This window comes from Vanessa tameamea, chromosome 30 (assembly GCF_037043105.1).
Source record: "Vanessa tameamea isolate UH-Manoa-2023 chromosome 30, ilVanTame1 primary haplotype, whole genome shotgun sequence".
Lineage (NCBI taxonomy): Eukaryota > Metazoa > Arthropoda > Insecta > Lepidoptera > Nymphalidae > Vanessa > Vanessa tameamea.
Genome location: NC_087338.1, coordinates 4,123,023 through 4,150,459, shown reverse-complemented (window position 1 = coordinate 4,150,459; position 27,437 = coordinate 4,123,023). Strand labels below are relative to the sequence as shown.

Below are 27,437 nucleotides of genomic sequence, written 5' to 3'. Positions count from 1 at the left end.
GATCCGCCGCATTACCGGATCCGTTTTTCCGGATTGCAATCCCTACTCACCACCAAGTGTGTTAAAATAATTTAATTTGATCCGCGATAAATTATTGAAACTTAAATTTATTTACAATTTAGTTCATTTAAAAAATAATTTAGGACTACAAGACTCATTTGCTGCCCCAGGGTCAAACTGTATTCTAACGATAGAGTCAAACTTACCTTTACAACTATACGATAACTTAATACGTCGAATGAAATTACATTGAATTATAGTTAATTGTGTAAATAACGTTGTTTCCGAATGTAGACACAAAATACACAATTATTATAATTATATAAGGAGGCAGTTAGCTTGTTCTATTTGAGGATGTATATTTACACAACATATATATATATTAAAAGAACTGAGATGGCCTATGACTTAGAACGCGTGAAATTAACCGATGATTACAGACAAGCACCACTGAATTTCCATTCATCTCCTGCTCGGCGGTGAAGGAAAACATTATGAGGAATCCTGTATGTGTTAGATACACAGTCCGCATTGGAGCAGCGTGGTGGAATAAACTCAAATCTTCTGCTCCTCTCTCAATCTCGCCTCGAAGGGAGAGGAGGCTTTAGCCCAGCAATGAGACACTTCCAGACTGTTACTTTATATATAACAACCTGCCTTATATTATATATATATAACAGAGTAACAGCCTGGAATAAAATAAAAATCTTAGACAGCTTGTAATTTAGAAATTTACCCTTGTCAAAAAGCCCATCAAGTGTACTAATATCCTGTGCTTTGTCTGAATGTGAAATGTTACAATAGTTAAACCAACTAATTAATATTTAAAGTCCTTACTTTCCTTCTTTCTTTGTCACCATATGTTTGATAGTTATACCCTGTACAAGATAGCTTGATATTTTTGACATATGTAATTTTTTCTGATCGACATAACTTTGCAATGACGAACATATTATATAAAAATTGTAAAAATATTTTAAAAAAATACATATAATACAAAAGTTCCTAAAGATTCAAGCGTTATCCGAAAATTTTAAGACTTTTTCTATTATATATTATTGCTTCAAAGTAAAATTTAAATAGAAACACTGAAAATAATAGACGCTTGTACATTGTTACATCGGTCGGATGCGAATAACAGGCAGTAAGTGCTACAAATATCGAATACAAAAATCCTTATTAAAGATCATTGTTAAATTATTGTTACGAACGGGGGTCCTTTTGGTTGGGTTCTCTTTGGCTAGTAGTTCGGGTCTCTTTAGCTGGTGTAACTCTTTTAACTTAAGTTGAAATCAAAACATACTTTATTCAAGTAGGCTTTTAGGAGCACTTTTGAATCGTTATTTTACTAACTATATTAAGTGAAGCTACCACCGGTTCGGAATACAGATAATACCGAAAATTACCGGGAAGAAAACTAGGTAGTTACTCTTTTTCAACATTTAAAATACAAAGTTATGGTATGTCTGGAAGTCAACAGTGAAATATCCCTCTTTCGCCTCGGAAAGCACGCCACATCATTCGTCCTGAGCCTCGTAGATAGATATATATATATATTATATTATATTTAAAAAAATAACCTACTACGTCTTATTACGGTATAAAATCGACACAAATAGCATTGTAATAACTTTAACTATCCTAATATTCAAATATATTTCAAAGCTAAGTACCTATTTCTTTTATTAAGACTATTTAAATGGACACAAAGAACAGACATTAGAGTCAAGGCTGTAATTCATAATTCTTACCATGAAGGTTTATTTCAGATGACCCTCTATTTTTTATACGGTAATAAGAGCCATAATAAAGGAAGCCAGTACCAACCTTCAAAATTTAATAATTGACTCTTGTATATGAAAAGTTTTAGCAACACGTACAAACTATATAATCATTATAATAAATTACGATTTGACTTTTACAAATAACATATTATTATTAAAAAAAATTATTACCTTATAAATAAACAAATAATAAATATAATGTAATTTTATTTAAGAAATATGAATAATCCCAGAACACATTCGTGACATTTGACACAATCATTACGATCATTAGACATATTACTCAAAAACGGTGCACTTTGTAACGACTCGAGGGATATTGTTGTGATCAGTGATGAAATCTTAACCGTATACGACATTTTGTTTGGTTAAGCCCTTTTTTAATTATACTTGTTTATGTATTTAATTTATTATTTATGTATTTAATTTTAGTTATTGCATGTATAATCTACACGCGATTAGATTGAAATGCAACATTTTGGTATTGGAGGTGAGCAATTGACAAGTTTTAAGCCATTCACCGCCAATAACCTTGATGATCCGACCTGCCAAAAAGCTGGTGATTTAGTTGCATATTTCCCAGGAAGCCATAGGAAGGAAGCTCCGAAAGAAGCACTTTGTGTCAGGAAAAATTATGTATAATTTAAGGCCTTCGCTATGATCAAACTGGATGCTGAGATTGAAATAGCAAAAAGAAAAAATACTAAAATAGCCTACAATGTTTAAAAGGCATAATTATCCTCTACATTAAAGTACCGTGTGCGATTCAAAAGGGAAATCAAACTTGTTTATTTACCCAGAATTACTTTTATTTATAGACATTCCCAAACGAGTCACATTGCTGATGAGCCGGGTTAAAGGAGCATCAACACCATTTTGAGGGCAGTGAGTAAAAAACTTGATGTGATTGCTGAGATTATAAGAGATATACGAACGATGCCTTCGGCAGATAAATATGTATTGACCAAAATCACCAAACACAAAAGTTTGAAGTAAAAAAATTCTGTTTTATGTAATTTTATTTTATAAACATTTAAAATGTATATATATTGCGTAAATTTATGATCTGTTAACTTTTCATGTGATTAATATAACTAAAACAAAATACAAATAAAAGATAAGTACCAAAACAAAACAAAAAGAAACATTTTAAAATATAGATAATTTTACTAATTTTAAAACTTATTACTGTACATTAGCGTTGGTAATTAATATAATTTCATTATTAATTAATTAATTAGTTAAAATTATCTTTAAAAAACACACTATATTCAGATCGTTTTAAATAAAGATAGGTAATACATAAACTATACGAATTATTATTTTATATAGCAACACAATATGAAAAGTCCACTGTGAGATTGCGAGTCTGTGAAAATTTTATTCGTTTAGTTGGTAGCCTTGCCAGTTTATTCGTCAATCTTAGTGGTGTGTTGCTCAACTCGATGTAAGATTTGTCATCTACGAAGTATTCAGATAAAATATACATATACTTTTACTGTAAAGACCATTTAGTTTAATTACTAAATATACTGTGTATCCAATAAATCAAATATAAAGTGCAAAAAAAGAAGCGATATTGTGTAACTTTGTGTTTAAAATTTATGGTGCGGACTAAAATCAATACAAGATGAATTCTATATCAAGAACACCAAAAACTACGCCTATAACGGATGATTACGATATATCTAACACGGTCCTCGGCCTTGGTATTAACGGAAAAGTAAGTTTCTTTAATAATATTGCTTTAAATATACATATAAGGAACTATAACGTAAATCACTCATTGTTTACATAAATGACGTAAATGCACAAAATTAGATTTATCTGTAGGTTTCTCACTGTGACCAAAGCGACAAAATTAAAACGTGAGATTATTAATATAATTGCCTCGTTTTTATTTAATTTTATGCATACTTTGAATGAATGCTAAAACGAATATTATGAGCTAATAGTCAAAACGTTTTTAAATATTGACTCATTAATATGTTTAAAATCTATTATTGGAACTTATGAGTATTTAAAAATATGTTTAGTAACTCCAGTATAACATTGTAAGCTCCATCTAAAAACAAATTATATTTTTAAGTGAAAAATTGTATTAAAAACTTATTCGTGATTAATAAATCCGAATTCGTCTATACCATTTTACAATGTTTTAAAAAAAGAATAATGTTAATTTATTCAAAAATGGATGCTTTCAAATTGAAACCTTCCTTTATTATCTATTATTATTATTAAATTATCTGAATTAGCATATACATATATTACTCAGTTTCATGTATCAATTTATATGCCATCTGAGTAATATAATAAGCAAACACTTGTTTCTTAAGACCTTTAGGTTTTAGCAATATTTATATTTAATATATTTATACCCTTATTAAAAAATTTACAAAATGTTTACACACACATACATTCATATTCATATATACACACTGAAAGCAATGGCTCTTTCGCTTAAAAAAAAAAAGTAATAAGATAAACTTGTATATCGATAATGAGTAAGTTGAGAAATAACTGTATTTTAAATATTTATTTAATTGGAAAATCAAATAGGTGTACCAATAAATTAAAAACTAAAAAGAAGCAAAAATAATCTTTGTTTAAATATTATTAAAGTATACACAGAATACTGTCAGGTAAATAGACATGTTAATGTCACCCAAACATTGGTTCCAAACCCTGGCAAATTATACATGTATATTTAACTTACACCTGCCTTATTGAATACACCATTAGTTAAATCAATACAACTGATTGAATTCAAGTAACAAAATGAATTAAAGATGATCGAACCCCTGGTTAAGTAAGTGCGGCTATGAGGAACTGAAAGTATATGGATGGCATTTTGGTGAACAGAAATTAAAAAGTTAACAGAGCAGCTTAGAAATAGTAAATAACATTTGCCTTGAGTAATATCGTATATATTAATCGCATATATTAACCTATTTAATAATGTACATATTAGAATCACTTATAATAATAGCACAATCAACACAAAGCTCAAGTCTCTCAGGGATAAGTATTTAATATCGGAACAATTGCCATTTTTTATTATTTCTTATCTCTACAGAAGTGTTGTCCGTCCATTTAATCTATTAAATCAAGTTTAGTTGTCTGATGGACCTGCCTTGCTTGACGATTCAATCCAAATTTCAATACAACAATTTTTAATTGTTTTGTTTTCTTTTTATCAGTCATTTGGCTCTCTTGTATTAGTCATATATTAGTGGTACAAAAAGCTTCATTAAAAGCATAAAACCTCGCTTTATTGGCTCCACTGGTGACAGTAGGCTGGTTTTTTCTTTGTCGTGTGGATCAGAATTGCGATTCAATGGAGAATTGATGTTAGCATTCTTGCTGCCTTTCTATGCAGTCGTGATTTATACAGTAATTATTTTTAATTCATATTTGTATATATTATAAAATTGATATTAGTGGTATTCCAGGTAGATTGTATGGGTTACTAGGCTGTAGTAGATTGTATTCGACCATCAGATCATATTTTTACAGGATTACCATTATAACATTGATAAACTAAAGTTGTGGAAGAAAATAAGACGGAGTGATAAGTTTTGTATGAATAGTTAACGATATCCAGTTGAAAATATTAAATCTAGAAATAAATTATAAATATCTACAATTTAATATTATCTATGGGCGCCTTGTTGATAACATATTTTATCTGCAATGATAAACGTTAGTTATCATAACGACGGAATTAGTAAAATTGTTCCATGGTTATTAAAAAATTTAGTTTAAATGTATGCGAATGTTTTTTTTAAAGCTATAGATTAGTGGCGGATTGGAGTCACGTGCCTACCCGGAATGTATATAAAAAAATATCTTAACCTTAAAATATCTGGTTCGAATACCGACCCAACACCACCTCGTTTTAATGTGTTTATTTGTGTTTATGATCTCGTTATAGGTGGTAAATGTTGTGAGATAGTCTGTATGAATTTCTATCACATGTACGTAGCACCAGCTACCAACCCGACGGGGTAGTGATCAGTTTCACGATTGCGAATCTATACAGACTGTTAGATTTTGAATTTTATATCATTTTTTTTTTTTTTACGTTGAACAGCTTTAATAGCTGTTCGACGAAGGTATTTTATAGGTAAATATTTGAATTCAGAATAAACTAACCCGCATTGGAACAGCGTGGTGAGATAAACCTTCTTCTCAAAGGTCTTTGAAGCTTCAATAGCGGAATAGTTTACCAGCCGTCTAGTAATGTAAAAAGTCGCAAGGTCGATCCTGACCCCCACTATTAGCACAATATTTAGGCCTAATTGAAATAGATTTATTAGTAATACCTTTCAATGGAGCATTGATACTATTCTCTAGTTTAAAAAAAAAATGTTAAGAGGAGGTAGCTTAGCCCATACATTACTATATAACATATCAACATATAAAACGGATGCAATTCATCCGTAATAACATTCAAGTATCATGCAAGTATTCAATTATTATTATCAATAGATCATTGACCTTATATCCCTTAGTAATGCGAGTTGATTCATCTCATTTTATACTAAAGTATCAAGACGAGTTAAGTTAGTTACAATTAAGTTTACTCAATCAAAGTATCTTAATTTTAATTTAATTAAATGTATTCTTAAAGCAAGTCCAGCTGGGTAGGTACATGCCGCTCAAAAGATATTCTACTACCAAACAGCAATACTTATGTACAATAAGTGCTGTTTTCTGGTTTGAATGATGAGTTAGCCAGTGTAACTACAGGCACAAGGGACATAACGGCTTCGTTCCATGGTTGATCACGCATTGGCGATGTATGGTTAATATTACAATGCCAATGTTTACGGACAGTGGTGACCACGTTGCATCAGCTGACAGATGGATAGAAATGGCCCACTAAAATATACTTTTAAACTTAGTTATTCGCCATAACAAAAAAAACGAGAACTGTTTGGAACGTAGTTGCTTTTGTCATATATTATGTACTAAATAACAGATACAATGAAATACATAAGATGATGTGGTTAGAAAGAATGTTACTTGTGAGGTGACGTCCGACAGAGAAGTATGGAAGAAGAAGACATGCTGTGCCGACCCCAAGTAAAATTGGGATAAGGACAGGAGGATGATGATGGTGAAATACATTAACAACTTTTAAATATAATTAAATGACAACCATTTTTTTTTTGTTTAAAATACTTTGCGAATTAAAGCAATAAGTTTTTTTTTTTACATAAAACCATATACAACAGAAATTGAGGGAATGGTCGCCTGGAGGGGGGAACATAACGCTCTTTCCTTGTGTGACGTTTTTATGACGCAAACATTTTTTTTAATGCTTATCTGATGGTTGAACAGTGTGTTTATTCTTGTTGGTGATAATGTATTACATTGTTTACCAAAATAAATTAAGATAAAGTACGTGTTGTGTGTTTTTATTCTATATATTTATTATACAGAGTATGTGTGTCCTTAGTGACGTACACACGTTGAATCCCCTGTGCATGTGATATGTCTGAACCAGTCCGGAGAGCGGGTGCACACGCCTCAATTGCATAATGCTGGTGGACAGGGCTGTCAGGTCGTTTTATGGGACACAAAAATTAAAAATGAACAATTCGAGGCCTACAACAGAAGATGTAAGAAAATTAAAAAAAAAAGTAAGATAATCCGCAATATCTATTTAGCGACTTTACTTTTTATGCGATTTCAACGTTTATTAAGAGTTTTGTTAGTATATTAAATTTAAAGGTAAATCGAAAAAAATATCTAAGATATAAAAGACCCAGCCGTTTAAAATAAGTTGGCTCCACTTGCAGCTCTGTTGTTGGAACTCCGTGCGCGATTCGCTGTCACTCAGCCCGCACACTAAAGGCACATTTGTATGTATTCCATAAAATATAACAAGCGTACACGACATTTATAGCATCGTGTAAACTTAATTTAAAGGTGTTTAATAATTACACATAAGGAAAAACAAACAACTAGATATATGTAGCAGCCAATTGGGAATGGACTAATAGTTGCAAGAATAAAATGTTATGGTCGTCTTATCCATTCCGAGGCAGTAAATCGTAGGTGACCTATTTTTTCTTCAAAATGACAGTACATTGCAAAGGTAAATCCTCGTTACCGCGGCGCGGGTAATCCCTGGTCATAGAGTACTCGATTTTGTTACGTTCCCATATATGTTACAATACACAAAATAAAATAGAATATCAAAAATTTGTTTTTTAATGTTTGTTGTAAACTGAACATACAACTTTATATTCCATACAATTTTTTTGAAAATAACGAGTTTCATGAATTGGTTGTTATATCAATCATTAATGAGGCCGTGCTATTGTCGTATCTAATAAATAGAGCAGATGGTCGTCTGAGCAGATTTATTTCCGGTCCCACAAATACGACCTCCGTGGTCGAGTAGTGTGTACACCGGTTTTCATGGGTACGCCACTCCGAGGTCCAGGGTTCGATTCCCGGCCGAGTCGATGTAGAAAGAGTTTAGTTTTCTATGTTGTCTTGGGTCTGAGTGTTTGTGGTACCGTCGTTACTTCTGATTTTCCATAACACAAGTGCTTTAGCTACTTACATTGGGATCAGAGTAATGTATGTGATGTTGTCCAATATTTATTTATTTATTTAAATATGCGGGATCCCGTACGAGTAATCCCGCATTTCTGATCTTGCATAAAAACGATCACACGTTTGCGGAATTGGTATCCCTAGTTATAGCAATGTCGTGAAGTGAACGATATGTTCCCTACAAGCCTTCTAAACAGGAGACGATGCCTTAGCCCAGCTGTGGGGCATTGATATTCGGTTACTTAATACTCTACTATTGATTCTCTAATTGGTCTAGTGGCTAGACTTGAGGCTCCAAATCCCAAGAGCCTGATAAAATGTTATGTTGATTTGCATCTGAAATTTCTAAATAGATGTTAACACTGGGGCCTTTGGCAGTACGTAAAGCCGTTGGTTCTGAGCCTGATTATATCTTTCCGGTCGTGTCATTTGACGTCCCATCGGATTATGGTGGTAAGGCTTTGTGCAAGCCCGTCTGGGTAGGTACCACCCACTCGTCAGATATTCTACCGCCAAATAATAGTATTGTTGTGTTTCGTTGTTGTGTACCGTCAGGGAGCATATGGGCCATGCTCCCTATGTCATAAAATAAAAATGGGGGTGAGGGCAAATTGCACCTGTGTTGGCTCAACCCTTGTACACTATATGTTGTGGGTATTTGGCCGTGGCTGGAATCGATAAGGCGGATATCACCTTATGTAGCTAAAGTGTTTCGTACAGCCCTGCCAGTCTTAATGTATGTTTGTATCTATCCTGAGTATGCGGGTCGTCTTTTGAAGTTTATTTTTAAAACGCTAAAGCTATATGAGTAACATATCCGCTACGGGATGGTGAATGATCGTGAGACTGGTTGTCGCCCGCGTCTCTCGCGTTGTAATTGTTGTCGTCTGGTTTTGGGCATAAAAAAGACTTGCATTTATTGTAAATCAAAATCGAAATATTATTTATTTAAGAAGGCTCTTAAAAGCACTTCCGAAACGGCAAAGAACTGCCAAGAAACTCATTAGTTACTCTTTTCCACCATTTTACTTACAGAGTGTCCATGCAATGATTGTCAGTGTTTCTTTCGAAAATATATATATTATTGTGAATATTACTGTATGTTGAATAAAAGTAAAAAGTTAGGTAACAGCCTGCTAACGGCTCACTGCTGGGCAAAGGACCTCTCTTCCTTTTGAGGCTTACTACACTACGCTGCACCGCGGTTTGGTGGTTATACGTGGCAGATTCTCATTCACCATGTGCGGGGTTCATCCAGGAGATAAATTATAAATTTACTTTGATATAATGGAAGACAGCCTTTTGCATCTCATCCTACTTTTGTTAATCCAAATGTTAACTTTGGTTTTAGTGTCTGTTACGTTTTAACTAAACCAATTTTGATAAAATTTACCGATCTAAGGGGTAAAGTTGTAGTATGCAGGATCTTGAGGGGTTTTTCGTCGCAAACTGAATTTAAAACGGACGAGGCTGCGGCTTCGACTAGTACTAATAAAATAACATCGATGTGAATTGTATGTACTTCGTTTGAGAAAAAGAAGTAACTACAGAGTTTCCAACCGGTTCTAGTTAGAATCCGGACTCTCAGCCATTGATAGTCCGTTAAAGTTTATCAATGTCAGTAACAACCGATTCAAAATACGCGTATAAATTTATTTTTATTTGGCGCATAAACGTATTCAAATAAACAACCGTATTAAATGATTTGTAATCACTTTTTTTTGCAAAATCATTCTCCATAAAGGCATACCTTGGCACAGTTTTACGTAAGCGATCTGACGTCATCCGTTTCACAATATGACGTACAATTTATAGTCTCGTTCTACGTATCAGTTGCGTGTGATGGCATTTTCACCCGTTGATCGTTTGGTGCGAATTGAGATCTAAAGGTCCAAAGATCGTACTCCAAGTTTGTATAATAAAGTCACCAAATTATATGGAGTTAATTTTTTTTTAAATATTAAAACTTTTGTTTGGGAGAGCCGAGATGGCCCAGTGGTTAGAACGCGTGCATCTTAACCGATGATTTCGGGTTCAAACCCAGGCAGGCACCTCTGAATTTACATGTGCTTAATTTGTTTATAATTCATCTCGTGCTCGGCGGTGAGGGAAAACATCGTGAGGAAACCTGCATTTGTCTAATTTCAACGAAATTCTGTCACATGTGTATTCCTCCAACCCGCATTGGAGCAGCGTGGTGGAATATGCTCCATACCTTCTCCTCAACGGGAGAGGAGGCCTTAGCCCAGCAGTGGGAAATTTACAGGCTTATTATGTTGGGAGTGTGTATCTCTACAAAGTAGGATAAGTTGTTTCCGCTGTCTATACGCTGAGATCTTTTAAACTACGCAACGGGTTTTAATGCGGTTTCCATCAATAAACAGCGTGATTCAAGAGGAATATAATAAATGCGTATGCAATAATTTCAACTTTTAGACTTTTTTTGTTTTTTTTTTTAATCTTAAAGATGTATATAGACCTTGATCGTACGCGATGCGTCCCGGTAGCTAGTAATTTATGAAATTGTGTTATATACTCACTGTCCATTTTTTTTATTAATTTATCCCTCAATTACGATTCAGCTGAGGATTATTTTTGTGCGGTATAGTCGAAGTTGGTTCGGAATAGAATCGGAGTCGTGTCGTAATCGTCGGATTGCCCCCAGATGAAATCAGCCCTTTTACATCACTAGAGCTGCCTTTAAAGGAAGACGCTATTGTCATTTACGTTTTTTAACTTTCATAGAATATTACGTACGATCGCCTTCTATCTCTAGCGCCATTTGTGACTCACGCTGGTAATTTTCAGATACAACATATATAGAGAATCGATAACACATTAGTCACGATGACGTCGAGAAGTATGTCTAAATAAATCGTTAATTAATTCGTTGAAATATAAGCTTTAATGACATTCCGATAAGTACCTTAGCTATACTAATGTTCTAATTGCGACAGTATCTCTGTCTGTCTGTGTTTCATTCAAGGCAAACTTACTGAACCGAATTTGATGAAATTCGTATAGAGCAAGCAGAAATGGAAGCTTGAAGGACACACATGCCACCCGTGATTTGGTTCGTGTTTTAGGGGTTGGTCCTCAGGTCTCAGGTATATAAGTTACCAGTAATGGGATTCAAGCTTGCTTCATAAAAAAAATCATTAAAATTAGTTCGGCGGTTTGGCTGTGAAAGAGTAACAGATAGAGTTACTTTTTTTATATAGCTGAACCTGCGACTTATCCCGTGCGAAATCTATAAAACTTATAGCACAGAAACCGTCATTTTCCATTCTACCCCCTCGAGGGGTTAATTAGAAAAAGTAGCCTATATCCTTTCCCCGGACTCTAACTATATCAAATTTCAGCTAAATCGATTCGCCTGTTTAAGCTTTTTTTGTTATTTTTTTATTTTATTTGTGTTACTAATATTTCTCGCGTTTTCCCTTTTAAAGTCTCGTTGCGGTAAAACGTAACTGCGTATTATATTGTCGCAATGTTTACTCTACGCGATAAATGTTTATACGAGATAATATCGCTGTCAACAAACAGTGAAAAACATAACTTTTACGCATAGTATAAATCGTTGTGTTTATATACAAGAGAGCCGTGACGCTCCAGTGGTTTGCACGCGGGAATCTCGGATCAAAGTTGTGAGTTCAAAGGCGGGAGGATCAATTTTCATGTCCGTAATTTGTGTTTGTGATGCCATCGTGAGAAAACCTTCATGTGACGTCACCAAACCGCATTCAGGCTTGGATGGCCTTATTATTGTACCTTATGTCAGACTAGGTACTCGTCCCATCTTCGCACGGTTATATTAAGGGTTACCGTGAAATTATATTGTCATTTTCCATCAATAAACAGAGTGATTCAAGAGGAATGTTTATATGTCTTATATTTGTATATTATAGTAGAGAAAAGCCGAGAAATTGAACTATATTAATTAAATTGTAAAAGTAGTATATAGTTCCTTATGGGGCCCGTGTGAAACCGGGACGGGTTAGCTATTAATGAATAAAACTAGTGGTTTAAGCAATACACTATAAAGCTCAGCTCAGCCATTCTTCGGGTGATTTTCCGACATCTTCAACAGTCATCGTCTTTAAGCCAATTTTTCAATGAATTATACACCTAAATCTTCGTCGTGAATCACAACGTCCATTGGTAAATACCGAATTTTAAATTTATCGTGTTCGGACAGACAGACGCGGAGGGGCTTTGTTTTTAATACGTAGTGATTCACAAATAATTTGTACATATATAAATAAATATTGGACAACATCACATACATTACTCTGATCCCAATTTAAGTAGCTAAAGCAGTTGTGTTATGTAAAATCAGAAGTAACGACGGTACCATATACACCCAGACCCAAGACAACATAGAAAACAAATGAACTTTTTCTACATCGACTCGGCCGGGAATTGAACCCGGGACCTCGGAGTGGCGTACCCATGAACGGTGTACACAATTACTCGACCACGGAGGTCGTCAAGGTTTATGAACATTCAATGAATTCTGTGTTTGAAAATATGATCACTAACCTGATAACGTCTTCTGTACTAGTATTATAAATGTGAAAGCAATTATGTCTGATTGTCTGTCTGTTGCTCTTTCACGGCCAAACCGCTTAACCCAATTTGATGAAATTTCGTATGAAGCTCTAAAGAAGGGCATATAGTTTTTATGCCTATCATCTGACGACAAACCCGCCGAGCGAAGACGTGGGTGACGACTGGTTATAAATGATGAATGAGTATTGAGTCATCCAACAAATGTCTGAATAACTCGATAAGAGGATAGATCATTAAGATAATAAATAAGCTAAATCATTAGTTTTTAAATAGATAGATAAATAAAAAAAACATTATTCCACTCAATTACAATCCTCCTCTCCTCGAAAGGGAGAGGAGGACCAATTTTAAGCCATTTTCTGACTCACACAACCGTTTTATGGAACCAGCTTTCGCTGGCGGTTTTTTCGATACGACTTGGAAACCGTCAAGAAAAGAGCCTACTCAATTCTTAAAGGTCGCGTTGGCTAGCCTTCCGTATTGCAGATGTTGCAATTACTACTAAGTTTCTTGCCGGTTCTTCTCGATAGAATCTACTATCAAAACCAGTGGTAGCTTTACATTTAACTCAAAGGTGCTTTTATGAGCCTACTCGAATAAAGGTTAATAATTTTGGAACTGAAATCAAGTTTTTTATTTAAATATTTAGATACATCTAAAAATGGTGCTTTGATGTAGTCTTTGATCTTTAACCTTCAGTCAAACTAAGACCAGTGTAACACGTTTGTTAGTCAATTTTATTTTTAAAACATTCGCAGAATATCGGCTTCTAAATATAAACATACAAGGTCGAATATTGTATACAAATAGTTGCGAGAATACTCGTATGAAATTGCTTTTTTTTTCAAGTAAATGTTAGTCACGAGCAAATGAAATTAGTTTAAGAAGTATTACTATAGAAAAACATTGGCTTAAAGAATCGTTGGAATACTTTAATTATTGTCTGATTCGTTGGTTTAGTGGCTAGATAAATAAATGCAATAAGTTTTCATTGTTGTTTTATAATTTAACAGTGAGATTAATTAAGACTAAATTAATTATGGAAAAAAATACGCCTATATGCGCTCGGGTTCCATCACAGGACTGATTGAACAATAATTGGTGAATAACACCATCGTGAATCTGTTTATTTGAAATGAGAAACGAGTTCCTTGCCGTCTCTCTATCGACTGCTTTCCGAAACGATGGTTGATTTTAAATATTGACGGTTAAAAATGCTTCATTGTAAAGGTTACTTGAATAAAATACATTTGATTTTGATTTGATGACATTTATTATTGATAATCGATTTTTCCATCAACAGCTTGTCCTTCGACAGAGGCCGGTTCATTTGGCTCCACCTCGAAAGGGCTCCAATTTTTTTCAAGAATGATTGAAAAATATGTAGCACCCTAAGTAATATTAAGAAGGTGCATGACTTTGAAAATTAGGCTTAGGTACTTTGATAAGTACCTGCACTGGATAGCGCGGCGGAAGGTGTCACCCTCCTGCCACGAGTGTGGTGCGTCAGTGGACACGGTGACGACAAATTTACCCAATGGCCTCCGAAGACTCCCTAATTTGGTCTCTTGCAACTCTGATCCTTTTCTGGACTGACACTTTTTTCGGGTTACTTTTCCAACGTTTTACTTATCGACCATTACTTCTTTTGACATCCCTAGGGTACCACTTACATAATGTTTTCGTCCATTTCTCATTTTCTACACACATGTACGCTCCTGTTCCTCTGAAAGTACGGAATTTCGTTGGTCCTGTGCCAGTTTTTTCGGATCATTTCGGACCATCGGATTATTAAGTGCACCTGTCCTGTGTAATTGTCAAGTCCCTCGAGATTGATCACCGTTTAATAAACCTATCGCCCAAATGGGTGCAGCTGGGACTTTGAGACCGTACGCATGATATAACGATTCAATGAATTAATTGTGTTCTGACGTCATAGTTCACTTGAGATTGATAATTAAACGCAACTGCATCAAGGTGCCGTGAATTAATTTCGTGTCGACATTTCTTGCTTGATAATCTTAATCACCTTGGCATGAAGTGGGGCTTTCCCCAGCCAACATCTATATAAAATATTATAAATCTGAATTGTTTGTTTGAATGCGCTAATCTTGAGATTTAAAATTAAATTAATTTAGGGCGTCATCCAAGCCCGCCTGAGTATGTACCATTCATCACGTGTTCTATTACAAAACAGCAATACATCGTTTATATAGTATTTCGTATTGTTGTGTTTCAGTTTTGAGTGATGAATTCCCAAGGTCGGTGCCGTGGATAATATTTCCTAGAATGCCATTGTCTATGCCCATTTGCCAACCTGCCTGCCTATTTTAAACAAGAAATCATTTTGATCAACTTTGGCGGAGCAATATCGTTTAAGACGCGCGAACGGGAGCTACACGGCTAGGCTAATTTCCAATTACTGGATATTACGTCTGTTCCAATTAAAATAATTAATATATCGCTTATAATAAACATCGGACGCTAATTTATTGCTAATTAAAAATAGATAGGCTAATATTATTAATTATTCTCTCACACAGTAGAGACAGTTAAACATACAGACGTATAAACATATACATACATAAGATTTGTATTATATCGTGGAGTTAATGCTTGTTGACTTCCAGGCAGGAGACATAACATACGTATATAATTGTATTTAACTAACATGACTGTATTTTTATATGTTGAAACAGAGTAACTACTGAGTTTCTTGCCGGTTCTTCTCGGTAGAATCTACATTCTGAACCGGTGGTAGCTTTACATTAAATAGTTTTTTAAATGACGATTCAAAAGTGCTTGTAAAAGCCTACTTTAATACAGTATATTTTGATTGATTGATTGATTGATTGATTGATTATAGTTTTACCGTCTAGCAAAATTTAGTATTGTTGTGGTAGGTTTGGAACGGTACGGTTATAAAAACTACTGGCACAAGGAACATAACATAACATCTTAGATCTCAGGTTTGTGGTATATTTGCAATGAGGAATTATAAAAAATTCTTACAGCGCCAATGTTTATGGTTATTGGTGACCAATACCATCAGATAGCCCAGAGGATACACCATGCAATAAAATAAATAAAAACAGTAATATTATTTACGACATTAGTGATAAATATATTAAAATTAAACATTTTTTTATTGTAAAGGAAGTTACAGACTTCTGACGCACGGTTAATTTTAGTTCAGATGTCAAGGCTGCGGTATTTTGTTTTGTAGTAAATAGTTTATTATTACTGTCCGTTATTTCGTTCGTCTGTTGTTGATTAGCGTGATGGAACAATGTTTAAAAAAAAATCTCTTCACCTATGTCCGATGGTAAGGAAACTTTGAGAAGCTGTAACTTTAACAATATAACATTACTCGCTGTATTTAAAAAGGTCGACGAACCCTGTTTTAAAACCCATAATCACGATCCGTCGTAACTAAATATCAAAGGTTAATGTGCCGTGTGTTGCAAAAGGTTGGGAACCACTGCACCAATGTACTGTAATTCTAATACTGTATACAGGATGTTATCTTATTGACGTCAGTATAAACAAAGAATCTTCTGTCTTTATGTGCGTTCTCGTATATCTTATAACGGGAAATTGATATACGCTATGATTCATACAATATTAGTGACTAGTGGCACGCGACTTCGTCTATCGTTTTTGTTATTTTTGCTGTAATAAACATACTGTATATTTGTTCATATTTTTATTCTGAATTGTACTAGGATTTCTTTGTATGATTAAAAAAAATGGCTACGAATATTAACGAAATTTAGCTATTTTTTTTATCACTTATATCTATATATATTTCCTTAATGGTAGGCTTTTGTGCAAGCATCTCTGGGTAGGTAGCCACTCATCAGATATGCTACCGCCAAACAGCAGTGCTCAGTATTCTTGTGTTCCGGTTTGAAGGGTGAGCGAGCCAGTGTAACTACAGGCACAAGGGACAGCTTAGTTCCCAAGGTCGGTTGAGCGGTGGGGATGTAAGGGAGGGTTAATATTTCTTACAGAGCCAATGTCTATGGACGATGGAGACCACATACCATCAGGTGGCCTAGTTGTGCCTCAAATGGGACATATATATCATAAAAAAATAGTAGTTTAATAATTAAAATGAATCGCTTTGAACCAGTATAATCCAGTTATCAGATAAGCTGCCAAAATTACCAATATGAGTTGTCAATCGAAGCCATGGAATTCCCTTAGTTGACAATAAATCTCATTTCAAGCAGAAGATCAGCTTGAAGAAGCTCCCACCCCATGGTGTCTCTTCCAAGAATCAAGAAATTTAAAAGCTGTAACTTATTTAAAATATATTGTTCACAGGTGGTAGAATGCAAGGAGAAGAGAACTGGTATGAAACGAGCGCTGAAAGTGCTGCACGACAGCGCTAAAGCTAGACGCGAGGTTGAACTACATTGGCGTGCAAGCGGCTGCATTCATATAGTCGAGGTAGATATTCAATACATACTTACTTATATTATAAAACCGAAACTCTTTCACGCGAAAACTACTGCATGGATTTTTACATTACATTAGCAGCCTGTAAATTTTCCCACTGCTGGGCTAAGGCCTCCTCTCCCATTGAGGAGAAGGTTTGGAGCATATTCCACCACGCTGCTCCAATGCGAGTTGATGGAATACAGATGTTGCAGAATTTCGTTGAAATTAGACACATTCAGGTTCCCTCGCGATGTTTTCCTGCACCGCCGAGCACGAGATGAATTATTAAACACAAATTAGGCACATGAAAATTCAGTGGTGCTGGGTTTGAAACCGACCCGACCACGACCCGAAAGATCAAAATGATATACTACAGTATTGTACGCCTTAAAAAGGTCTTCTAATCTGTAAAGGAAAAATTCCGCGATGGTATATATCTATCTCGTAGGGATAACCCACAATAACCATTTTTCATCCTATATTTACGAGAGATAATGGCTTATTTTCGAAGCGATTTTAAGCAATACAGCATTACCCAATTAAGCACCTTAAATACATTGTGCATTTAATATAGATAAGGATAGCCCTTTGCAGCATGTAATTTTAATAAATATTTTCGAAGATATTACAAGATTTAGAACGCGGGGACATAGCGGTTTGTGTTGTCTAATGTCTGAAAAACTGTGAACGTTGTAGGACATTCTCTAGTATGATTAGTATCGGCATTGCACCCGTGCGAAGCCGGGGCGGGTCCATAGTTAATAATACAATAATAATCCACATTAAAATATATATCAATTATATTTTAACTTTGAAAGTTTCGATAACAGATTTTATTTTTTATTTATCGTATCAGTCAAAGTAGTCACGCCTTCCCATACCCCTATGAATGTCCCCTCTTGTAACTTTGGCTCAGAAGTTTGAGCGGTTGGTAAACGATTTCCTAGAATGTACGACGTTTTCAATCTTCGTCAATGGATCGATAAATGATCTCTTCGTTCTTCTAGACAAAACAATGTCAATTCCTATACAAAAATACCATTTGTCAATAGACAATAGATAATTATGGCGTCATTTACAATTCCATTCATTAAAGCGTTGTAATCGTTTCTTTATCTATCACAGTAATGTCTGTTTATGAATAAAAAGATTTCTATGAAGTAAATTGATCGGTTTCCGTTAAAAGTATAGAAATACAGATAAAAATCATTTGGTTGTGCTGATGATTAATTGAATGTGCATATAAGTGTCGAAATTGATACCTATGCCAGTAGACACAAGGCTTGCAACTTTGTGGACGTGACGACTGGAGTTCCGGCTTTTCGTATAAAACCTCTTCCAATCCAACAACATCCTAAGCCAAGTTGCGGGGACTAGAGATACCATTAGGTCGGTCGTCTCACTTGGCCCTTGCGTTGTTAACCATTCGTCCTGTTTAACCAGTGACGCTCTCAAAGCCACTAGAGCTAAAATAATTTAACACAAATTAAATACATGAAAACTAAATGATGATTTCGTGTGTTCGAACGCGCAATCGTCGGTTTAAATCCATCCAAATTCTAATTTCTTCGGCCTAAAAGGCTCACTGCTTTTCCATTTCTAGTTTGTTCTCAGATTTCCCAGTTGAAAAACAAATAAAACCTAATTACGTCCCGATCGATTTATCCCTATTTGAAAAATACACCTTTGACCTTCCAAAAGGTCGGGTTATTTTTATAAATCCAATTTTGTCGTGAACGTAGATCGGGGATCAAATAACCATTATATCATTTCCTCGTAATGTTGTCGTATCTTTCAAGGTTTATATAACACGGTTAGGTATATACTAAAAAATCGTTTGTCCTGGCTGTCTATCGACGTCCAAAATTAGAGAGTCCAGAAAGCTGATATTTGGAACATAGGTTTACTTAATAACCTATTCCAATGGAAGTAAGAAGAAAAATAAACAAACCTTAGATTTATGTATTTCATTCGATTTGCTAATAACTCAGCAATATTGTGCACTACTAAGGGTTTATGATTAATATGTCTTTATTAATAATACAACAGTATTATACTTAACTACTTATTTGCACTATAATTTTACTTCCAAAATTCCGATAACAGTTTCCTCGAAGTTGAAAACGACATTTTCTCGCAAATCCATAGTAAATATCAAGCTCTCAACCATTGATATGGCGATTGCTGTAAAATGTTGTTTATTTGGCATTTTCCTGTTAAGAAAGGATTTTCGTAAATTTTAAGGGCGTTGTAACTTGGTATGAAATTTACCCGTCGGAACGACGTCAGGACGAGTCGCACATAAAACGTAATATAAATCTTCAGTCACGATTTTTACGATCCTATACTTCGTCATATTTTATTATTAATGCTGAAATTTATTATAAGATCGTATTTCCACACGCCCACGCGTTGTGATTGTAATTTATACCTTGCGTCGAAAGAAATAAGGGCGATTCTACTAATAAATTGTCTCTATCGCAATATAATCGAAAAGTCATCATTGCCGTTCAACCGTTTCCCTATTCCGCTAACACAACGATCCATTTACCGTTCTAAATGTGTAGAATTGTCCTCAGCTACGATTAAGCTGAGATTCACTGTAAAAATAGTGAGGGATCGAGGATTGAAAAAGAATCGGGAATATACATAAAATAACCGTTATGTATTAGTAGAATTGCCCCCTGTATGTGGCGGATAAAATGCCTAATACGTGTGGATTAGAGGATTTCCAACCTGTATTGGAACAGTTTGGTGATGAAAGCTTCAAATTTTGGTTCCAATGGAGAGGATGTATCATCCTGTCTTTGGGACATATGTTTTTTTAGGATATCTGTAGACGGACGGGCAAATGGGTCGCCTGATGTTAAGTGGTTACCACCGCTCAAAGAAAATAGGGCTGTAAGAAATATAAACCATAGCTTACATCGCAAATGCGCCATCAACCTTGGAAACTAAGATGTTATGTCCCTTATGCCTTAAGTTACAATGGTTCGCTCACTCTTCGATCCGGTACACGACAATACTGAGTACTGCTGTTTGGCGGTAGAGTATCTGATGAGTGATTACCTACCCAGAGAGGCTTGCACGACGCTCTACCACCAAATAAATATATATAGATATATCTGATGAAAATAATAACTGAACTTCGTCGATATTCAAAAGGCAATTTTTTCACGTGAATCATTTCATCATGAATCATCATTCAATGAATATCATTGATTATTTAGGACTCTGCCAATGAGCTCATTTCACTTCAAGGTCAAATTTGTTTATTTTATAATACTCCTCTTGGACACCTTGGGGATCAGATATAGATAGATATAGATTAGATACATTCACTGGTATCTTGACTGTCTAAGGAATGAATAGGCTATTTGACTGGTTTTTAAAATCCATTTTATATTATTTAGTAGAGGTTGAGGAACCCAGTAAAAGTTGTTTTTTTTTATTCTAGTACATATTTGCTGTAAAATGTCAAATTAATAAAATGTATATTTAAATAGCGCGCGAAAACGCTACTTTGACAATATGGCGCTGCAATGGGGTCGGTGACGTCACTTGCCTGTATTGTAATCTGTGGCACATATAATCCACATACAGTAGGCAAACGAGGTTAACAAGCAAGTGACTTCATCATAAACCCGACAAGTCAGGAGCGTTTTGTGTCACGTGACAAACGTTTAAAGAAATGCATTATTAAACTCATAATATATACTGATTACAATAAATGACACTTTATTTTTCGCATTGTCAAATACCCTATTAATACTTTTTAAAGGTTCCTTGCCGGATGTGACGTTTACTGAAATCTCGAAGACAAATAAAACAGGTCTAAATTTAATTTTTTTGTTCATAGATAATAGATGTCTACGACAATACATACGGTGGTAAGCGCTGCCTACTCGTCGTGATGGAGTGCATGGATGGTGGCGAGCTGTTCCAGAGGATACAGGACAACAGAGAAGGCGCATTTACGGAGAGGCAAGCTGCAGAGGTAACTCCTGACCAACTTCATATAATATCAATAAAATTAAAGTGCTTGTCTGTGATTTCAAAACACCCATTATTATCATCGGTATCTGTCTGCTAGCACGTAATATTCTTCAGACTCAGATTATTATACAGAGTATTCCAAGATAGTGTCTTGGAATACTCTGTATATTGAAGTGGATTGAGTCTTATTAATATTAATAACAATTTAATGTCTACCTATGTACATATTCCATGTGTAATACAAATTTAACACAAGTAAAACCACGGGGCTAAACCAGCGTTATTATATATACTAAAATATGTATTGTATACTTTTCGTAAATTCTCAAAAAGTTTCGTCAATAATTTATCAGCGATGATGTAACTGTTTGCAGTGTCTCCTTTGTCGAATACCAAAAAAAAAAAAAACGCTAAATGTCATCATTCGAATTTCAGATTATGCATTCGATATGCGTCGCTGTACGTCACCTCCACGATTCGAACATAGCACACCGGGATATCAAACCGGAGAATCTCCTGTACACAAGCATGCAACCGAACGCAATACTAAAACTAACAGACTTCGGTTTCGCTAAGGAGACATTGACACCCGCCGATACACTGCAGACGCCGTGCTATACGCCCTACTATGTTGCTCCAGAGGTAAGAGCTCGCTGGTCAGCTGATAAGCCTGCACTCCAAGGTCAGACCTGGGTCGGAGGGGTCATCCTCGTGGGAAGTTGTGAAGCTGGTCTAATTTGATAAATCATTCGACTATACGAAGATAATGTCAACTCTAGATCGGATCAATAATTGTTATTGGTGTTTCTGTTAAGAAGTTCTCCGTATCAGCCTGATGTTTGGAAGTCGGAAGTATTTAGATCAGTTCACAAATTAAGTGCCTCGACAAGCATGTAAATCTTTTGTCAGTTTAGGATACCTGTAAATTTCCCACTGCTGGGCTAAGGCCTCTCTCCCTTTGATCGTTGGGAGCATATTCCACCACGCTGCTCCAATGCGGATTGGTGGATTCACATGTGGCAGATTTTCTTTGAGACTCGAGACACATGCAGGTTTCCTCACGATGTTTTCCTTCATCGCCTCGCATGAGATGAGTTATAAACACAAATTAAGCACATGAAAACTCAGTGGTTCCTTGCCTGGGCTTGAACCCGCAATCATAGGTTAAGATGTGCGTGATCTAACCACTGGGCCATCTCTGCGGTCCTATTATATTATTAAAATGAGAGAATAGAGCACCTGTGTTTACGCACACATTTTCGCGCTATGTCAGACCAAAAATTGTCAGATGGTCATAATCAGCCTAATGTCAATGAATTGACGTTGAAACGTCAAAATTATTTGTTTGCTTCAACTCCTCCTGCCATTGAAATGAACTATACGATATAAAGAGCTCATTCCAATTGTCTGTTTTATTTTAAATTTTATAGAAAATAAAATGACATATTATTTATGGGTAACGGCGTTGAATTGACACAGAAAGGTAGACATTTTTGAAAACATTCGTTGTTAAAAAATAATTTATCAAATATCAGTAATGTTTATTAAGGGTTTTTTTTTCTATAGATTCTATTAAACAGAGATTAAACTTTTGTAGAGTATTTTCTGTTTAAGTAACTTATAGATATTTGGCTCACGATCCCTTTAAAAAGTTTCGTGAAAACGGCCAATCCGACCGGAATTCAAATCGGAATGTAAGCTCTATTCAAAAGGAATATAAATATATGTTATATTTTTTATGTCGAATTTTCAATTAATTATTGAAATATACTACTACTATAGGTATAATATAAGCACTACATAGTCCCCTAATCAGTCCTATTTATATATATATATATATATAGGGTTAATATAGTATTAATATATCTTAACGCACTGCTGACTTTTTTCTTTTGCATGAATTGATAGATATTTTTATATATCTCAAGGTATTGATTTACGTTGCAAAGTTTAAAAGGCGTTTTTTATTAACTATAAAGAGAAATAGAGCCGAGATGGCCCAGTGGTTAGAACGCGTGCATTTTAAACGATGTTTTCGGGTTCAATACCACGGAGGCACCACTGAATTTTCGTGTGCTTAATTTGTGTTTATAATTCAACATCAACAAGGAAAACATCGTGAGGAAACCTGCATGTGTCTAATTTCAATGAAATTCTGTCACATGTGTATTCCACCGACCTGCATCCAGCGTGGGAAATTTACAGGCTGTTAATGTAAAATGTAATAACTAGAAATACATTGAAACGACATCAACAAAACAACGGAGAATTTTTAACCCAGGACAAGACAACAGGAGTTATAGTTTTCATATTAAAGCAATGTCATGGAATAAGTCCTAATATTTTTATAGCAGAGGCATTTGCCCAGCCTGCATTAGGTGTTTGACCAAAGCTGTTCCTGATTTTTTCCTAATAGTTTCCCGATTGAAGATTTTCTCTCAGACTTAATTCGAATATTAACAATTTATAATTTCAGGTGCTGGGACCAGAGAAGTATGACAAATCGTGTGACATTTGGTCATTGGGAGTCGTGATGTACATTCTTCTGTGTGGGTTCCCCCCATTCTACTCCAACCACGGCCTGGCCATATCGCCAGGCATGAAAAAGGTACATATATAAATAAATAAATATTGGACAACATCACATACATTACTCTGATCCCAATGTAAGTAGCTGAAGCACTTGTGTTATGGAAAATCAGAAATAACGACGGTACCACAAACACCCAGACCCGAGACAACATAGAGAACTAATGAACTTTTTCTACATCGACTCGGCCGGTAAACGAACCGGGGACCTCGGAGTGGCGTGCCTTCGTTACACGGGCTCACCCCCCCCCCCCCTTCTATTCGGAATACAATAATACTAAGTACTGTTGTTCGGTGGTAGAATATGTATCCAGGTGGATGATGGATAGAATACATAATATAAAGTAAATAATTTAATTTTTTTATCTTTTCAGCGTATTAGACTCGGGCAGTATGACTTCCCAGAGCCGGAATGGTCGAATGTTTCGTCTGAAGCAAAAAATCTGATCCGTGGGATGTTGTCTGTGGATCCAGCGAAACGTCTCACAATACACCAGGTAATATTTTTTTTGTACTTAATTCGTTTTTATAATTCATTTCGGTCTCGTCGGTGAACGTGATGGAACCCTGATGGAAATCTTCCATTCGTGGTGGAATATATATGATATGCAATGTGTGAATGATTTGTCTTAAAATATTCGAATTTGGTTCTAACTGTTTTCAATCAGTTGGAACCAAATTCGAATATTATACGAAAAAGCTAGCTTTAGACATAATTACAAAATCGAAATATACTTTATTCAGGTAGGCATTTACAAGCACTTTTGTATCGTCATTTAACAAACTATTTAAAGCAAAGCCACTACCGGTTCGGAATGTAGATTCTACCGAGAAGAACCGGCAAGAAACTCAGTGGCTACTCTTTTTCAACATCTGAAAACACAGTCATGTTAGTAGTCGACGAGCATTAACTGCCGGCAATGTAGTGCCGCGTAACCGGCGTAACAGTGAGCGCGTGGCGCAGGTGATGGCCAGCCCGTGGGTGCGGCAGCACGCGCAGGTGCCGCAGACGCCGCTCTACACGCACGCGCTGCTGCGCGACGCGGGCGACGCGTGGGCCGACGTGCAGGACGAGATGACGCGCTCGCTCGCCACCATGCGCGTCGACTACGACCAGGTGAGGCGTTGGGGGGGGGGGGAGCCCGTAATGGACAGTAACGACACAGTCGCAAAGTTGACAGGTTAACTTCGCTTGGTAAGTAAAGAGAAAGTTGAGTCCAAGGTCGTGTTTTATAAGCAACGTCTCGGGATCCGGAGTTTGGCAATGTTCACACGTGCCTCGGAAAACACGTAGAGCGGTTCGATCTGACTCTTTCGAATGAATTAAATTAACGTGTGTATAAATTAGGTTGTTATAGTATACAGTGGCGCTGACGTCATCACGGTAAATGAAACGACGATCAATACTCGTTTTTACGAGGCTGATAAAATTATTGAAAAAGACAAATGAACGACTAATGGAAAATTTTAATTTTCGAACAAAATAATTCACACGGATACGAAAACGAAAGTAAATTATTGACCTCTATGAACCCTCACCATCAACCCCTTTGACGTCAGTCGGCGTTACGTACGTTTAAGGCTCTTTGGGGCGTAAGTTATTTTACCAGCTAGTTGTATTGTAACAATATCTCCGGTAATTTTTAAGGATGTCACGGCTAAGTTAATGAATGTATTTGATTGTTTTTGGTCGTGTTTGGTCCTAAAACGCCAAGTATTTTTGGGGGTATCGTTGAATGCGCTGACGTCACAGACACATTGTGTATACTTAGTCAAAATACGTTATTAACGGTTTTGTTGATTTTTATTAAAGGTACAAATCAAAGCGCTGGAACAGAGCAACAACTCGCTGCTTAATAAACGACGAAACAAAGTAGGCGCTTGAGAAATTTAAATAGTAAATATAAATGACCCGACAGTGTGACCAGAATAATTAATGTTTCAATTGTTTTTTTTTTTTTTTTTTTATATATGTATACAAAATGTAAACAAATAATGTCATACAGTTGCCAATGTTGCCAGTAGATTTTTTTTTTTAATTTATCGTACAATATGATTCATTTGAAACCGTATTCGGTTTAAACGTACGCACTTGTAACACTAAGATTATTTAATTTATGTTTTGTTTATGATGCCTAACTGAAAAACTACAAAACCTGTATATATAAAACTTGTATAGATCGGAGATGGTTTTAGTATATAATATTGATATATAGGCTGTTGTGTGCTCAGCAGTTACAATCCCTATATATTTGAACTGTTGAATGTCAAGCGTGAATTTTATTATATTGGTTTAATATTTGAAATATCTTATATCATAGCCAAGAGTATAATGGTGCTTTCGTAGCCTTAAGTAATATTATCAATAAAAAAAATGCCGAATTGCAGACAGCAAACGAAATAGAAGTTATTAATGAGGAGTTTGTTTACATTTTGTATAAACTAATTTAAGAGTATGAGTTAAAATTGTAATATTTTATGTAATTTATTATGAGGCCTGTTTAATTTAAATTTTGCAATCATTATTGTATAAAAATTTAATGGAAGTGCTTCAATAACCTTTTTAACAGATCTTTGCCCAGCTGTGGGAATATAATGGGGTATATTCGCTCATACTCTATACACAACCTTGTGCCAACAAGTACAGCTGAATATTATAGATTATTATAAGTGAACGTCAAATCCGACTACGGAAGGGTGTCTTTTAAATTTGTATCACAAATTATCCGTCCAAACGCCTTAAAAACTTGGAAATGGATTTCTTTATATATATATTTTACTTTTTTTGTTAAATTGTTGATAAATTTACTTTACTGTAGTTTGTTTTTTGTTATAATATATTTATTAATTTGAATTTAAAAATATTACTCGTGACGGTTCCGTAGTCGGGTGGAGAGTGTGATATACATATTTTGTTAATTTATGATGTCAATTAAAGTTTCAATCACTACTAAGACTGAAAGTGTTCAACCATTAAATTGTTCTGGTCAGACGCTTGATACAATCATTATTAATTACTTATTAATAATTTAAAGCATGGTTGAATAGTTATTTAATAACAAATAGTTATTCCTAAATATATCTGAATGATGAAGTCTAACGAAAACAAGATGGCTGATTTGTTTAGCCGCGAAATTTCGGATTTATAAATCCGTTAATATTATTGACATCACAAATTATTTTCTTTAAATATAACAAATATATATTAAAATCAATTTTAAGACGCATATTTCTTGTTTTATTTTTGTATATTCGTTTAATATTTTTTATCAGTACACACAGATTATTAATTAAATAAAAAGTCTGTCCACGTTTAGAAATATATTCTATATTCAAATATGTTGCTGCCTTTTTCTTGTCTGTGGTGCAGTGGCGGTGATTTTGAAGTAAATTTACGTTTAAATAAATTAAATGTATATTTACAGTGCAATTGTATGACAAATGGAAAGTATATTGTTGTAAAACTGAGTTCTAGTG

General features: G+C 35.0%; 1 protein-coding gene across 1 annotated transcript; it reads left to right on the top strand.

The window, feature by feature from the left end:
- The first annotated feature begins 3,183 nt into the window (after positions 1–3,183).
- On the top strand, positions 3,184–25,921 carry LOC113391632 (MAP kinase-activated protein kinase 2). The gene is made up of 8 exons (XM_026627659.2): positions 3,184–3,507; positions 17,259–17,384; positions 21,235–21,372; positions 21,807–22,013; positions 23,848–23,979; positions 24,335–24,457; positions 24,925–25,077; positions 25,774–25,921. Exons 1-8 carry the CDS (start codon positions 3,415–3,417, stop codon positions 25,843–25,845), a joined length of 1,044 nt encoding a protein of 347 aa, XP_026483444.1. The 5' UTR covers positions 3,184–3,414; the 3' UTR covers positions 25,846–25,921.
- The last annotated feature ends 1,516 nt before the right edge of the window (positions 25,922–27,437 follow it).

Excerpts from the sequence above, each read along its gene's own strand:
- LOC113391632 (XM_026627659.2), top strand. The coding sequence starts at position 3,415 with ATGAATTCTATATCAAGAACACCAAAAACTACGCCTATAACGGATGAT. Across the intron at positions 21,373-21,806 it reads CGGAGAGGCAAGCTGCAGAG|ATTATGCATTCGATATGCGT; the intron begins GTAACTCCTGAC and ends TTCGAATTTCAG. Across the intron at positions 25,078-25,773 it reads TGCGCGTCGACTACGACCAG|GTACAAATCAAAGCGCTGGA; the intron begins GTGAGGCGTTGG and ends TTTTTATTAAAG.